This window comes from Chiroxiphia lanceolata, chromosome Z, assembly GCF_009829145.1.
Source record: "Chiroxiphia lanceolata isolate bChiLan1 chromosome Z, bChiLan1.pri, whole genome shotgun sequence".
NCBI lineage: Eukaryota > Metazoa > Chordata > Aves > Passeriformes > Pipridae > Chiroxiphia > Chiroxiphia lanceolata.
In genome coordinates this window covers 37,106,691-37,123,804 of record NC_045671.1, presented here as the reverse complement: position 1 = coordinate 37,123,804, position 17,114 = coordinate 37,106,691, and the positions used below count along the sequence as shown (strand labels likewise).

At 38.1% G+C, this 17,114-nt stretch overlaps 1 protein-coding gene across 3 annotated transcripts in view; it reads left to right on the top strand.

Moving 5' to 3' along the window:
• Positions 1-17,114, top strand: part of SLC28A3 (solute carrier family 28 member 3) — a 37,112-nt gene that overhangs the window by 10,702 nt on the left and 9,296 nt on the right. For all 3 annotated transcript variants that reach the window (XM_032676508.1, XM_032676507.1, XM_032676510.1), the window contains 10 exons: positions 483-565; positions 3,147-3,238; positions 4,632-4,821; positions 6,718-6,862; positions 8,200-8,313; positions 9,763-9,840; positions 15,404-15,484; positions 15,725-15,805; positions 16,236-16,361; positions 16,656-16,786. In XM_032676508.1, the coding sequence (XP_032532399.1) occupies positions 483-565; positions 3,147-3,238; positions 4,632-4,821; positions 6,718-6,862; positions 8,200-8,313; positions 9,763-9,840; positions 15,404-15,484; positions 15,725-15,805; positions 16,236-16,361; positions 16,656-16,786 (1,121 nt within the window). The remainder of the gene's footprint in view (positions 1-482; positions 566-3,146; positions 3,239-4,631; positions 4,822-6,717; positions 6,863-8,199; positions 8,314-9,762; positions 9,841-15,403; positions 15,485-15,724; positions 15,806-16,235; positions 16,362-16,655; positions 16,787-17,114) is intronic.

The following is a 17,114-nucleotide window of genomic DNA, read 5'->3' as shown; positions in this document are numbered from 1 at the left end:
CTTCACTTAGTTAAATTTTTTAAACGGTAAGCTTCCCTCAATTTAACCATTATCTCTACACAAAAGTTCCATCCATATTGAAGTTTGGAATGTCTACATGAGGTGCTGGGCAAGCTGGCTAAATAGCAGCTCTGCTGTCCCTACCTGCTGCTCTGCAGCTCTTGCTTTTTGCCTCTCTGCAGTGGTACTCTGTATGGGACCCCACCCTCTTCAGCTCTGAGTTATCCTGGTATGTCTTCCCCCTTTTATTTCCCTTTTGAAAATGGTGCGGATGGCTTGACAATGTTCACAGCTAGTCTAAACACTAGGTGTGCCTGATACTGGTCACAGAGTTGGTGGCAGACAGGAGAGCTGGAGCCATGCACACAGTGCAGACTAGAAACTTGAAACTGCTTCAGCAATGTGCCAGTTGGGATGTTTTTTATACCTTGTTTAACAAGCATGCACCCTTCTCACAACCTCAGGACGGATCTGTTTTCCAGGGGGATGAATACATCAATATTGAGAGTGATCTGCTTGAAAACAAATGTGCCTCAGTAGATGATGAGCAACCACGCTTGAAAGGGTATGCATTACAAATGAGTAAGTTTTGCACTCACTTCATCCTGGCCTAAGCAGAAAGCTGCTAGTGTTTCTGCTTCTGGAGTGGCAGCTCTAAATTTCACTGCCATACCCCTATGCTGCATAGATGTTTGTATCACCTAGCAATTTGTGTAATACAGGAACACAGCATGTTTAAAATTATTATACCTTACAACTGATGTGGGTGATTGTGGAATTATTCTTTTAAAGCTTTGCAAATTAAAGGAGCAGTATTTTTAATTTTTGTACAATAACTACTTTTCCAGCATTTCCATAACAGTTTTTTTAAAGTAAGGTCTCTTTAAAACACAGTTAAACAGCGGTCTCTTTCAGAAAGTTAAAGATTCACTATTGTCTTTCAGTTTGCATAGTCATTTACCCTCATGCAAAATAAGAACAGAACAGCTGTGGAAAAAGCCATTTTGATGGAGCAAAATTATTACACTTCCTTTGCACTGTTTCCAAGTGACCACAGAGCAAAAACATACATCTACATTTTACTCGAGGATTAGGTTTTTTGGTTTTTGTCTTTTTTTTTTTAGAAAACAAGAAACCCTATAGAAGATACAATACTTAAAATTATATTTTAATGTAGGTTTTTTGTATTTTTTTTTCTGTCATGCTGAATCTTCATTTGTGTTATTGTCTTCTTTCAATGACAGATAGTACTGAATAGCCTGTGGTCTGAGACAGCCCCTTTGAAAGATTAGTCTATCGATAATGATTCACTACAAGTGCAAGGTGTTAACATTCACTTCTGGAGTACATGTGCAATAGAAAATAGATTTCTGAGTTGCAAAATGCAAACGAGAATAGTTTTGGCATATACAAATATTTCATACTAATGTGCTTAAGTGAGATCTGTTTTTTCAACATCTTCAGTTAAGTGAAAGCCATCAGCAATGTGCTGCATTTCAAGACTCTAGGATCAGCTTTTAGGAAATAATGTTTCCTTAGTAAATTAACCAGATTTCATAAGGAAGATTTTTTTCTGTCTTCTTTCAGAAGGGAGTTGCATATTTATGACATATGTCTGGATATTTAAGATCTTTTGGCACCAAAGTGATAATACCCTAAATTAATAAAACAAAAAGTAGATATATTAAAGCAAATAAGAGATTACAAGAAATTGTAATCTGAAAGTAACAATTTTAAATCCCGAAGGACTCATGAGTAGCAGTAACAGATAGTAGATATTATTTTTTTTTTCTCTTGGTTGATAAATGAGCCATAAATTTCATAAAGTAATTGGCTTTGTCATACATCTATCTCTCATTTCTCCTTTTTTTCTTTTTCTGTTATGTCTAACCTCTCTGCTGAGATTGGATAGATTACCTAATGTTCTTATAATTTAAAAAAAAAAAGATGCTGTGATTTATGAAGCAACAGGAATTCTCAGAACTAGACTTGAAACATCAAAAGCAATCACAATTTCTAAGAGATCATATAACACTTTTACTGCTGAAGGCAAGTGTTCCTGCTCTATTCTTTTGAATGCTGATATGAATTAAATTAATATTACTTATTTCACCCAAAATTAATTTAAATTTAATCAATTTTTTTTAAGTGCAGAAAAGAAGAGTATTTTTGAATTTCTGTATGCATCTAACTCCAGCTGCATCTAGTTTCCAAACAAGTAGAGTCTGGATAATTAGTATTTCTAAATATAATGTTGCTTTTATAGAATGAGGGTGTGAGGTACTGCTTCAGAGATGTCTTTCTAAAGCAGTGCCTCTGAGATGACAAAGGTACAGCTGTGATTTCTTTTTCAACTTGCACAATATGAGGGTGTTTATGTAGCTACAGCTTTCGTAACTGAAATACATCTGTATCATCAGCATACTTATAATTGGAAATCTGTGTTGAATTAACTCCATTAACTGCTATTTCTCTAAATTTCAACCTCCTTCATGAAATCACTCTGTGTTACCTTTACTGAGGTGAGGAAATAAAGAAAGTGAAATGCATAATAGTTGGAAGAACTGATACTAGAGCAGGATGTTCAAATATAACATAATTTTGACTTCCATTAGCTGATGAGGTGAAAAGTTAATGTAATTCACAACCAAATTTTCAAAAATCCAGAAACATCTATGCCCACTGTAATAGGGTTTTAAGTGGATATTGGTTATTTTACACAAAAAATGCAGCCTTAGGCCTTCACAGTTGTGGCAACTCTACTGCTCCACATAGTAGTGCTGGGCCAGTTGTATTAACAGACTTCGTGGGTCTACTAATGGGCCCAGAATCTGTACCTACCTTAACAGACCCCTTCACAGAACTGCTGCACATCAGGGGCTAGTGGAACTGGCCTGCTGACTTGGGCCTATTGTAATTAACGGATTGTCCAGTTAGATTTCTGCCATATTTTCTTTTTTACTTGTCCAACATCAACCCAAAGAAGTCTCGCTCAAAGGGCACAATTTTATTTGGCACCTGGGGAGCCAAATTTAACTGTTTACAAGTTCCAACTGCAGTGGAGAAATTTTGACCAACTTAACCTAATTTTCTTCTGCAAAAGCTTACATTTTCTGTTCTTCATTATTTTTTTCCTATTTTTCTAGGCAATTAGAAAAGAACTATGATAAAATCTGTGAATTTTACAAGAAACATAAAATCAGAATTTGCTATGTGATCTATGGAATTTTAATGACAGGTACAGTATATATTACACTCAGGGTTGCTGAAGTTTTATTTATATGCCTGCATGAGATTATAGGCTGTGCTTGTCTTCTATCTGACACAAAAAACTCGTCTGTCTTTAAAAATGCATTTCAAAGGAATTAAAAGTGAATTTAGTACCAGAAAAAAACAACAGATCTCAAAACTTCCTCTCATTTCGAAACAAAACCCACAAATCTTGCTAAACTGCTCCCCTGGCATGTTTCCACTCTGACTAACAATTACGTTTGTGACAGCAGGATAGTTCAGTCTTTATGTCTATTCCACCGCCAGCTGCCTCCAAAGTTTCAGGAACTTGCACAAAACTATGAAATCACATTAAAGAAAGGAGTCAGGCACCAAACAGGACTAAACTTAAGTCAGTAGGAGTTTTCTTTTCTGACTCATGTCACTCAATATCCACAAAAAATGTTTTTCAGAGGAAATGTGTTTATGACAGCATGCACTGAAGAATCATTCAGATATTCTTCTTTCTCCCTTTCCTAATTAGCCAGTAGGTTGGTTTGTTTCACCAAGTTTGTTTTTGTGATTTTCTTGCTACTACCACTGAGAACATGTAGAACTGAAACACATTGGTGAGGTAGGCACCACCATACCAGAAAGTGGTTATAAAAGCACTGTTTTCAGGCTGCCCTCATAACATCAGCTTTTCTTGCTTTGTTATAGTACAGGCATGTTATGGTTCAAGAGAACAAGTGGGTGCTAAGGATATGTCAGGGTTACACACAGTAATTACACAAAAAAACAACTTGCCTTGCACAAATCAGTAGTCTTTCTTCCTTATTTACCATAGACAAAATCAAATTATTATTTACAAGAACTGAATATTTCTTTGGTCAGCATATATCAACAATGAGACTGCCAAATGACAAATAATTTCACAGCTTTTTTTAAGAAGTAAACTACTTTTGAGCTTCACTTTTAAGCCTTAATTCAGAGGGCCATCAAATCAGTCAATTTACGTATTTCTAGGGGTTTTTTTCTAGTTTTATTGGATACACTCATTCTCTTATGAAAGAAGGAATGAGGCTCATGCTCTTAATTCACAGTTTTTACACAGGAAAAAGAGATTCCGTGTTTTTCTTTGTATTTAATTTTCTCAAGTGGTTAATATGTTAGATATGAACTTGGCCAAAGCATATAACCTTCTCTAACAGAATGAAAACCATCTTTCATATCGTGAGCATGCTACATCATCATTTACAAAAGCAAAATTTTTAGGATGTCGGCAAAGAGTCAGAAAAGCCCTGAAAAGATCAACATGGGCCTGACTTTAATCACATCTTATAAATTTAAGATTTGATCCTTATGATTTGTTTTTAAAAAGACCAACCTAACGGATATGTATATTCTTGTTTCTGTGACAGCGTACTTGGCAATACTTATTGCAGCCTGCAGCTTGAAATTTCAGAGAGCCTTGCCACTCTTTATCATCACTGTTGTGGCCACATTCTTCATCTGCTGGGATATTTTAATAGCTAAGTATGAAGACAAAATTACTGTACTTTTTTCCCCTGGAGAAAGATATCTGAAAAAACAGTGGTTTTGGCTGAAATGGTAAATATTAATTACTTTCTATTTTTGTAGAACAACGCATTAGTCAAGTTACTCCTATAGTTTTATTTCAACTTAAGCCCACAGGAAGATGGGTCAATCATACAAATTTCAATAAGATCACAGAATAATTCATATTTTCCAGTATATAGATATCAGACACACCTTTAAGTTTGAAATGCAGTAATTAGGTATCAAAAATCTTGACATAAAGTGTACAAAAATACCAAAGATTGAGATAGGACAAGTTTGTAGTTGGAAAAGAACACATTCACAGAAGTTCAGGTATGTTGCATTCATTCTGCAGGCCAGAAAGTGCCTCACTGTCATTTGTTCAGAGAACTGTTAGGTTCACAAAAACCTTAACTCTAACATATGCAAACTGCTAATGACTGGAGTGTGTTACCTAGACACTGTTTTTCCATGTATCCCCATAACAATTTTTACTTGGCCTTCAGGAATCAAAACATGCCAGCCACAATCAGTGTCATAATAAGGTCATATAACCTTAATTTGGGATGGTAGACATTCATCTGGCAGATAAATGGTAGATAATTAAATCTGGCAGATGCTTATTTCAAGTATTCCTGAGCAGATATCAGGAAAGTTGAAGTTATCCCTGGGAAAATGAGGAGCCAAAGGAGCCTTGTAGACTGAAGAAAAGACCACATGAAATATCGTTAAAAAGGAAAAGCAAATTGGCCAGCTGCATTCTCTTTCAGCTAGGTTACTTTCGACCTGAGAGAGAAAGAACTCTAAGGTGGAGTCATTCTCGGTTCAGGAAAATGTCCCATCTTATTCTTAAAACTTAAAAGTGGTTTTGCTCAGAAAGGTGCTATAAAGATTGTGATCCTTCTGCTCAGGAGTCACATTAGAGATCAGTCACAGAGGCACATCTCCATTAGGCAATCTGGCAGCCTCTTTGGGGAAAGGAGCAAAAGGAACAGGAGAGCCCCAGGTAGCAGATGGAACAAACTGGGGGCAGTAAGTGCTGTATTACCTGGGCTGCAATCCATATCACAGATTAAGTGCTTAACCATATTCCTCCAAGAGATAGAAAATCTCTCAGGTGCAGAAAGTGCTATTCAGCTTTGCAATGGCCAAGCTATTTTGTGGAGTTAGCCTGCAATGTTTTTTAATCCAGGTCTGAAAATGGATTTTGGATGTCCATTTCTGAAATCAGTGGAAGCTAACTGTTAGACAAAAGTAGCATTAAAAACTTTGGACTGTGTTTATTTTCCCTCTATATATGGGATGATGTATTTTGCTGCCTTTCAGGCTGTCGTTGTGGTAATCACCTTCAATAAATAAGTTGAACATGGTTTTGTGTTAGTAGGGACCACAGAAACACTGAAACACAGATCTACACATGGCTCTCATCATTGTTTCTGATATAGCTTAACAGACTACATCTGGTTACAGAGGAATAAAACATTTATAACCTGCTCCTCGATAGAGTGTTCTTCATAGACTTGCCAGTTAAATGGCACAGTGCAATTTGTCAAAACCACAGCCTGTCTTGCCCAGAGCTAAGGAAAGATTCAACAAAGGAAGGAAGGGAAAAAAGAGGAGGATGGAGTGAGAGAGGAAGATATCACACTTCGTTTAATAGAAACAACAGCCAGACAAGAGTCACTCATGCTTTATTGGGTTTTCCTCTGGGTTTTTACTCTGGCTTGAGGAACCCTATTGGAGGACGATTCTTTGGGATGCTGCCAAGTGATGTTGTTGTTAGAGGTGCATCAGCAAAGGCATATTCCTGCTTGTGTAGAGCCACGTTTCAGTCTACAACATTGCATAGAGAGTTCATTCACAAACAGAAATGTAAGTGTTGTGGGTAGGGGAAGGGAAAGGAATATCTGGTCTTTTTCAGGATGTCATGACGCTTTTTTCCCCCAGGGTGTTGTGTGCAGCTCTTATTATAACTGTCATCTGCTGGCTCATCTTTGACACAATGGAACAGGGATCCCGCCAGCTAATCTCCTTTGGTGGGCTTGTGATGTATGTTCTCCTGATGCTTATCTTTTCCAAATATCCAACCAGAGTGAGTATTTAGTCCATGTTGGCTCTTCTGGGATTTTTTTATTCAATGTCTCAAAACCTGTTCCCCTACCCAAGCACCAAATTTAGTAAGAGTAACAGATGCTTACTAAAATTTAAGTAAAAATTTAGGCTTGCCCCATACCAAGTGATGTATTTAATTTCTGAGGCAAGTAATTTTCCTCTTGGTGAGCATGTGTGGGGCTGTACCAGCATCTGCCTCTCATTATTTTGGGAAGCTGCTGCCCATCTTTTATTCCAGCTCTGTTGCGGGTTGGAACACATTTGCTCCTGGAGAGGTAGGCCTTCTCCACATTTTCACCCACAGGAGCCTCACCACAGTCCTCTGGACATGACAGGTACTTATTTGAGGACATTAATTAACACAAATTGCATGGAACTGAAGATATGATTGCCTTGTATAGCTCTTAATCCCTCACAAGTTTGCTTCCCACTGCAAACTCAAAAACTGAGGCCAAGTGGAGGTCTTCACTTCTCACTCACCTGTTCCCATAGGCTGGTCAATGCCATTTATTTTAATCTTCCATCAGAGATGACCGCTCTGTTCTGCTGTGGTATTACAAAGGGCTAAGTTCAGCCACCACAACTCCCACCTCAGCTTGTACTCCTGTGTGCATGCTTCACATACCAGTTCATGCTTTTGTTAGTCATATATCCACTGTCCAGGTCATGAAGTTTCACTGACACTTTCCACCCTTCTTACATCAGTGCTGAGACTTCCTTAAAGGGTGAAGTCCTCTCAGCAAGGACTAATGAAACTGTCCTATTCTCTGCAACTGCTGCTATCTCCAGCTGAGGTGCAAACTACTCCAAATGCATTGTGCTCTCCCATGAGTCCTCATTGCACCTAATTGATTTGCATTATTCAAACACAATCTGAGTAAATTAGAATGCCATTTCAGCTTGTCTTGTAAATAATTTGACCAAATTTTCACAAACCAAAGATGTTTTCTGAGGCAGCAGAGCAGGAATCTTCAGTGTAGTGAAGAGGAACTCATCACAGGCAGCCACAGGTTTTCTTACAACTGCCTTTATATTATGAATCACAATACAGGACTGAGTAGTTCTCAAGTATCAAAAGTCTTTTAAGCTGGGGAACAGAAACAGAGTCGAAAGTACCCAAGGACAAACCCTGTAACAAAATCTCCTTATTCTCTGTCCATGTATGTGAAGATCCAAGTCCATTACAGCCTGGTTTAGCAGCTGCTCCTATCCTGCAGTATAGTCAGACAATCCCCTTGCCTTATTTTAATAAATGTCAGAAGTAAATTATTATTTATTTAAATAACAAACAGTTTCTTTATTTTTCTGTCTATCTAGGTTGCTTGGAGACCAGTACTTTCAGGAATAGGAATGCAGTTTATTCTTGGGCTTCTTATTCTGAGGACCAAAGTGGGTTTTGATGTATTTAACTGGCTAGGCATTCAGATCCAGGTAAGCTACTGGGCAAAATCCTTACTTTTTTTACTATAATTTTCTGTCTTGAGACTCTTACATAACAGTCCATCTGTTTAAGGATTTGTTCCCTCCTGAATATTTTCTCCTCTTAAGGAAGACTGGGTTCTCAGAATGGTAATTGACTATTTGAATTCAACTTTCTCATTTTTTTTGTCCAGTTAATACAAGACTGTGGGGAACAGGCTGATGAGTAATGGCCAGAATGACCCCATTTCTTAATGGATTTGCCATCCTTGAAGTTAAAACTTCCATCCTTGAAACATAAAATCACTATTGTGCCAGGGCACTCATAGAAACTCTTTAGATGTGGCCCAACTCCAAAGCACCCTTGCAAATAAATGTGATATGGTGAAAAGTCTTGAAGTTTAAGACAGAACCACTGCTGTCTTCAGAGTAACAGCAGTCCTGGCATGAGGGACATTTCATAGTCCTCATGATATACAAGAAAATTAATTTAACTACGTACAGGTGGCAAAATCCACATCTGCAAGCAGAAAAATATCTCTAGAGAGTGGATGGGATCTGTCTGCAGGTATCCCTGCAGACATAAAGTTTTTTTAAAAAGCCTATTACTGTAAAGTAATGAATAAGCAATATCCAAAATGTAGATCAGAGAGTACCCACTGAAGGACATTCAGACTTTTCACCCCAGGGATACTATTCTCACAGTTGCTCTTCACAGGTAATTAAGCACATGTAAAACAAGACAGTGCAGAATGTACTGTCTCTCTGTGGAAGCAAAGGCACAGGTCTGACGTCTGTCTAATCTGCAAGCAGTGGGAGTCATCTGGGTTTTGTCACCAGGTTCTCAGTCTCTAACTGAAGCAGTTCTGGTGCTCCCTTTCATTAACGTCATATGGCTTACGGTTGCTCCTGTCAGAATTCATTACTATAGCTGTTATAAACTGTACTTCAACTCCACTTTAAACTGTATCATTAATGCATATGTTGGCATCAGGAGTATAAAAACATAACACCAGATCTAAATTAAAAAGTAGATTTCTTTGGGTTAGCTTTTAGGTACTCCTTCCAAAATTCATTTCTTCAGCCATTAAATCTCTATTTTAAACTGTATCATTTTTGCACTTACTTGCATGATGGAGCATAAAAATGCACCACAGTGTTGGGATGAAAAAATAAATGTTTCTTTTAGTTTACCTTATGGCCTCTATTGTGTTGGGTACTCAAGGAATTCGTGCCCTACGCCCTTGCCATTTGCCTATATACCCTGAAGGAGACTGCACTCTTACTAGAGCAGGGCAGAGGCCCTCAATTCAGCTAGACACAGTCAATGAGGCCTGGATTCATACAGAACACAAGCTCCTTGGACTTCACCAGATCTCTGCAAGCCAGCTAGCAATATCTGCTTAGTTTTTGGCAGGTTCCAAGAGCTTATGGCTAATTTCCTTTGCTTTCTGTCCCTAGGCTTTTCTGGAGTACTCTGACACAGGTGCCAAGTTTGTGTTTGGTGAAAAATATAAGGATCATTTCTTCGCTTTTAAGGTGAGACAGTTTTTATACACGCTGCATGTGGCAGATAGACAACAGAAAAAGGAACAGTATAGCTGGGAAATAAATTTATTATATGTCTTGTGGTACCTGCATAGTCACCAGAGAAATCAGCTAAGAGGAAAATTATTCCTTACGATGTGACATTCTGAACAGAAAATTTGGGAAGCTCACTGGAAGCCTTTCATTTACTGCTATACACTGAGTTAGATTGCACTTATTTAGTCCAATTATAACAACATATGTTGCATGAAGACAGAACCTTGGGGTATCTTTCTACAAGGAATAGCTTAAAAGGCTTTACCTGGCCACTGACAGAAATATTATCTCCGGCCTATCTTTCCCACCTCTCCATGAGTAAAAGTGCTATACCATGCTATGTTGTCATCCTTAAATGCTGTGTAGACCAATGCCTTACAGACGTTGCCCCCGCAACAGTGGAAAGCCTTGATATATATTTATATATACCTGGTAAAAGAGATAGAAGCTGCTCATGCATAACCAGGAAGAATTACATTACATTGTGCTATTATTACATTAGTAAGATCCCAGGGAGATTTCCCAGTTCTCTCCCTTAGAAGACCTTGCTGGGAAACTGCTGGAATACAGTTTGTATGCTCTGTGCTCTCTAATCTGCACCAGTATCCTTCCTGGTTTTGCTTCAAGAAGTAGCCCATGCCATAATACCTGCTTAGGCTGGAATCAAAAGCATATAAAGCAAAAAAACCTCAAACAAACCCCAATAAAAAACAAGCAAAAAACCTCCCAAACAAACACGAGAAATGAATCAATACTTACTCAGAGATCATTCTTTTGATGTTTCAGAGACCTGACCATGGGCTTACATGCCTTTCATCTTCTTTTTTTCTTGAGGTGATATTCCAAACTAGACAATCTTCAAATTTAGTTCTTTCACTACTTTAAAACGAAGATGCTATCTGTAGGCGCTATCTGTAGAAACACTAAAGAAGGGGCTAGCAGTAAAATAGGTTGCTACTAAAAATAGTTGGAACATCTTAGTGGTGAAAAAGAAATGAAGAATTTCATCAATAAATATAAATTGTGTTTGAAGTTCAATATTTTTTGAAATACTAAAGTGCAACCTTTCATTTCACTTTCTAGGCTTGTCTCACCTTTACTCTATTGAGCACTCAAATAACAATTTGTGTTCCCAATTACATATTTTAGGGGTGAAATTATTTAATTCCTATCTCTCATGGTATTTTTCCTGTGATTTTCAACAATGCTTTATAAATATGATTATTTCAAGGTGATTTTTAGTGCCTCAGTGGTGATGTAAAATACTTTGCTGACTAAAGGCATAACTAGGGACCAGACAGCCAAAAGTTTGCTTCTGTGTATGCAAATATCCATCAGTCTTATTCTATGGTTCAAGCCAACAAAAGATGTGGAATATCTAGAAGAAGATAATAGGAACAAGCAGGTTATTTTCACACTGAAAAACACCAAGAAAACAAAACTCATGAGTTGATTTTCAGAGCTGCATATGTCTAGGAATATATATATATGGTAAACAGAGTGGCAGACAAGTGCACAGCAATACCAAAACATCCTCCATCTGCTCCTTCTGTAGAAAGGAAATTCTCTCTTCCAGTGACAGTGAGCGACAGCCAGCCTGTTCTCTCTTGAAACACTTTTCATTTATTTACACATTAAGATGGTCCAAAGTGCTTTTTTTGTGTCTTTCAGATATTTTATGAGGTTTGCATGTTACTCTTGAGCTCTCCAAATCTTGCCACAAGATATTTCAAAGCATCCTTCAAAAAAGAAACGTCTCAGTATTAGCTTAGCTCTTGAGAGAGTAGACAAGGGATAGGACATGTCTTCGCAGAAAACTGTCAGCATCCAATTGTATCCATACTGCATCCTTAACAGTATGCAGGGACATATCAGTTTTTTGCTAACTTAAGTGGACATCGTTACCAGAGCAGACACAGCCCATATGTGCATATGTACACCCGTATGGGTTTCAGGCCAGCACCACTAGAAACTTTGAGTACCTGGTTCTGGAAGCACTAAATGCATGTATTCACATGTATAAACTGGGTTATTTTAAATGGATATTTGTGAATGCAGACACAGAGTTTCAGAGTTCTGAAAAAAACCCACACTTGCCCACATAACCAAGCACACCCAAGTACTTAAGCAGTTGGAAAAAACCCTCTTAGTATTAAGTCATCTATCCTGTTGACTATGAAAGGCAAAGTTTGCTTCGAGTAAGCAGGAAATAAACTTCTTTTCTGCACCAGGAGGATTATGGCTCCTTGAGAAAGGCTTTGCTTTGAAGGTCAAGTTTTAGGAGTGTATGAAAGCAGGATGTTCCTTAAACAACACTAGTAACTTCTTCTTTTAAGGAAAATAAGAAAAAAGATGAACACCAAGCCACAAATGGGAGGGGGATTTGAAAGCAGCCACCAGTTTTAACTCCCTGCTCTCCATGTAACATTCATTGTAATCATGATCTGGAAAGTAGCTCTTTAGTAAGGTCAAATCTTATTGCAGAATTGACAATAAACAGGAAATAATCCTGTTCATAAAACATACCAATTAAAGAATTTATTTTCTTAGAGGTTGTATTTTGGGAAGCATAAACTGCAACATTTGTAGGTCACATAAATGTAATTCTAAAGAGCTCTTTGACTACCATTCTCCATTGAAAGGCTGTGAAGATTTTCAGAGAGCTCATTAAATGTATTCATCCATTAAAACTTGGCTATTTAAAGATATGTGTCAGGAGCTGTACATACTGAAGACTATGAGTTTGTTCACAGAGAAAAATGTAATTGTAACATTTTAAGCATGCAGTTATAACTAAACTACAGGACCCATACAGAAATGTGCTAGACCTTTTGGAGGAGTCGGCTTCTGCTACAACTAAGGTCCATCTGACTTCCTGGTCATATTTTCTTTTTGCTGTTTTCTCCTCATTTTCTCTTAAAGTTGACAGCTGTCTTTACCTGCAGGTTGTAATGGCTTGTGTAGATGCAAATTAAATGTGAACTTTTTCATGGCAGTAGTGAGTGGAAGACAACCCCATTGTGAGCCCCTGTTCAGAGTACTCATAACTTTGGGGTAGACTTCATGTTTTATAGACAAATGCTTTATCCAGGAATGACTCCAACCACAAAACTGGAAAAGCATGTTCTAATGTTATCTAAAATATTTTCAGAGGAATGTGGAGAAGGCCAAAGGATGCCAGCTGTCACCCAGTGCTGGCAGAACATTGTGTTCTCTCCCCTTCTGCTGAAACAAAACCACAGCTCTCAAACCTGAGAGCTTTTGCTGTCCATTTAGCTTGAAAGATGGGAGGTCGCTCACAATTTTTGCCATCAATCAACTAGAGAGAGTTGCCTTTGCCTAGACCTTTGCCTATCTACCCACTGTTTCTCCAGACCCATTTCAATACACACATTGCATCAGGATACACACATTGTGCCAGGATATGGATCTGGCTGGGAGCGAGATGCCTCTTTGGCTAGCACAGGCCTAGAAACAATGAAGGGAAATGGCAGAAAAGAAAAGGCAAGGGAGAAAGATGTTACTTTTACTACACTAAACTTTCTGTTATTACTGCATGACAAACTATCCTGAGAGGATCGCAAAAAGGATCAGAGAACCAAACTAGAGAAAGGAGCCTTTTATTAACTTATTGAACAGCACAGCAATAGTGGTTAATTGCACTCCATCCTTTCAATGAAAGGTTCTGATCATCTAAATCCAGCTTCCAAAAGTTTGTCAAGATTGTTGATAGTACCAACTCTCCTCTAGAAAGGCACAGTTTCTATTTACTGTGAAGTTCTGAAATAACAAAATGGTCTGCTTTTTCTCGTTCTATTACTTGATTTCAAGTTAAATGTATTATGTCATTAGTGAACAAAAATGAAAGCTTCTTAGTCCTAGAGGTACTGTTCAAACTGTAACTAATCTGTCTGACTAATTTTGGATCTTTTGGGGGGATTTTTCTTCCTGCTGTATAGCAGCATAGCAGTGGTGAGGTCCTGTAATACGAGTTTTATTCAGAATGAAAACCCAATACATTTAATAACCCATCAGACAGTGGGTTAGGCATTCATATGATTCTTTTAAATTATATGTTGAAGGGAAACACTTTTCCTTCAGTCTCCAATGAAAGAGATTTATATTCACTTTCTGTATTTAGGAAGTATATACCTTTAAGCAGATTCTGTCTCTGTGTACAGTTAAAGAGTTCTTGAATATTCCACATTGGCATTATAACGAATAGTGTAAATACCACAGAATAAAAGAGGATTTTTCTATAATCTTTTATTGAAAGGCATCTACACAGGCTAAGGAAGCTGCCTTTGATTCTATGAAATCAAGTCAATTACAATTCCAATTGAAACCTCTTCAACTTTTGCTTACACAGCAACCTAAACCGTGCTTTTTAAAACACAGATATAGAGATGATGGTTGGGGTGGGGTGGGGTGATGGTTGATGAAAAACTCAGCATGACCTGGCAATGTGCACTCACACCCCAGAAGGCCAACTGAACCCTTGGCTTCATCAAAAGGAGCATGACCAGTGTGTGGAGGTAGGCGATTCTCCCCATCTACTCTACTCTTTTGAGACCTCACTTGGAGTACTGCATTCATTTCTGATGTCCCCAACATAAGAAGGACATGGAACTGTTGGAACCAATGGAGGGGAAAGTCATGAAGTTGATAAAAGGACTGGAGCACCTCCCCTACAAAGATAGGCTGAGAAAGTTGGGGCTGTTCTGCCTGGAGAAGAGGAGGTTACATGCAGATCTCATGGCAACATTCTAGTATCTGAAGGGGAAAAACAAGGAAGCTGAAGAGAGACTCTTTGTCAGAAACTGTAATGATAGGACAAAGAGTAATGGGTAAAATTTGAAAGAGGGGAAATTTAGGTTAGATAATATTAGGAAGAAATTTGTTACTGTGAGGGTGGTGAGATACTGTAACAGGTTGCTCAGGTAGGTTGCAAATGTTTCAACCCTGGCAGTGCTCAAAGCCAGGTTAGATAAGGCCTTGAGCAACCTGGTCTAGTGGGAGGTGTCCCTGCCCATGGGAGGGATGGCTGGGACTAGGTGATCTTTAAGCTACCTTCCAACTCTTAACATTCTACGATGCTATGAGAAGTAGAGTTCTGAATTCTACAGCACAGTACCATTGTACATATTTCTGTTAATGGTTTTCAAAATCGAATATTTATATATCAAAGTCTTTGTAAATGCTATTGCCGAGTAATGCTTGGACTGACCTAAACATGGCTATAAACTAATGTATATCATGTTAAACCAAACAGTTTCAAAACTATTGCAGCACTGTTAAAAAACTACGTAGATAAATGAAAATTAGTTAATTCCAGCACAAACAACAAGTCTAGAAGGTTAACAATTTTATGGCATATGTGTAAGCTAAATGACAAGTTTTCCATAACTGTAAGAACATTTTGAAAACATGACCCACTTTTTCAAAAATCAAATAGCCCACAGAATCAAGGAAAGGAAACAACTCTAAAAGTGTTAATGATTTTGTGTCTCCAAATCAGGTACTGCCCATTGTGGTTTTCTTCAGCACAGTAATGTCTATTCTTTACCACATTGGATTCATGCAGTGGCTCATTGGAAAGGTATGAATTTTTGCCAGTAGGTACTCATTTGGCTACTGTGGGACACTTTTTGAACACATGCAGAGGAACTGTAGCATTGCCCCTGGCCAAGCTGCTCAGGGGTAGACATGAAAAACAGTTGTTATCTTTAGCCTGGAAATATCATAACATGTCTCAGAAGTCTTAGATTGATATGATTAACTCTAGAAGTGCATGGAATAGGCAGATTAACTTTATATTTCTTTTTTTCAATCATTTTAGGTTGGTTGGATTATGCATATTTTCATGGGGACAACACCTGTTGAGTCTCTGGTAGCTGCGGGTAACATATTTGTGGGACAGGTGAGTTGGAGTATAGAAAAAACATGATAACACAATATTATTGAATAACAATTTCGGGTGTTTTTTTTTAATTCAGAAGGCAAGTGGGATGAAAAGAAGGCATGCAAGGCAGGCAAGGACAGGAGAGAAAGACGATGCAGAAAACTAGGATTCAGTGCTAGCAGTACAAGGCCTTAGCCACAAAAGCAGGAGGCAGCATCTAATAGACCATTTAAATAGGAAATCCATTAAACCCACATTTACAACACTGTCTGTCCCAGGGTTCAAAGTGAAGTAGAAAGATCACCAAGTAGCATCCAAGCCCAAAAGCAATATTAGCATGATATTTAGCAGTGGTTCGTCACTGCTCATTTTTCTGCCCTGATAATAAAATAAATTTATGGGCTTTTATTGGGAATTTCTGAATTTGGTGCTTGTTTTTCACTTCCAGACAGAGTCTCCTCTCCTAGTGCGGCCCTACTTACCATACATCACCAAATCTGAACTCCATGCAGTCATGACAGCAGGATTCTCAACTATTGCTGGAAGTGTCTTAGGAGCATATATTTCTTTTGGGGTAAGACAGAGGAAAAGAACTGGAAAATATATGATTTGTCTGAAATCTTCTAAGTATAGAAGTCCAACTAAAATGCTTTGAAAGTATCCCTGCGTCATTCCCACTGGGCTTTTTGTCCCTCTCTGAAGAAATTAATCACAAAAATCCCGTCTTCTTTTCTTTATGAGCAATGTGAACTTTTTAATGAACCCTTGCAGAAAAATCATCTGAATGTCTGAAAATTTTAATTGCTTTCCTTCATGTTTGCACTTTATGTGGTTGTCACAGAGTATTTTCTGTTACCTGGAATTCTAGGTTTCCTCCTCCCACCTACTGACTGCTTCTGTCATGTCAGCACCAGCATCATTAGCCACCTCCAAACTATTCTGGCCTGAAATTGAAAAGCCTCTGATAACTCTGAGAAGTGGCCTAGAAATGGCAAAAGGGTAAGCTGATCTAGGCTCTAGTTAATCCTAATATTACTGCAAAAATGAGATTTGGAAAAATCACTGTTCACATATAAGCTTTAGGGGGACTACATGGTAGGTCTGCAAGCAATAAATTAATTGCACACTAATATACTGCAAATGGTTGATTTGTGAATTCAGGTGCAGTGTGCCCAATGACAATGTAACATATGGAGGTGTCACATTCCATCGGGACAGACAGTAAACTCTCCAAAGAAAGAGGGAAATGCCTACCTGAGGTGACCCACCAAGAGGTTTTCCCACTTGTGACATTGCTATCTTTCTTTTGTAATGAATCTGTTAGTGC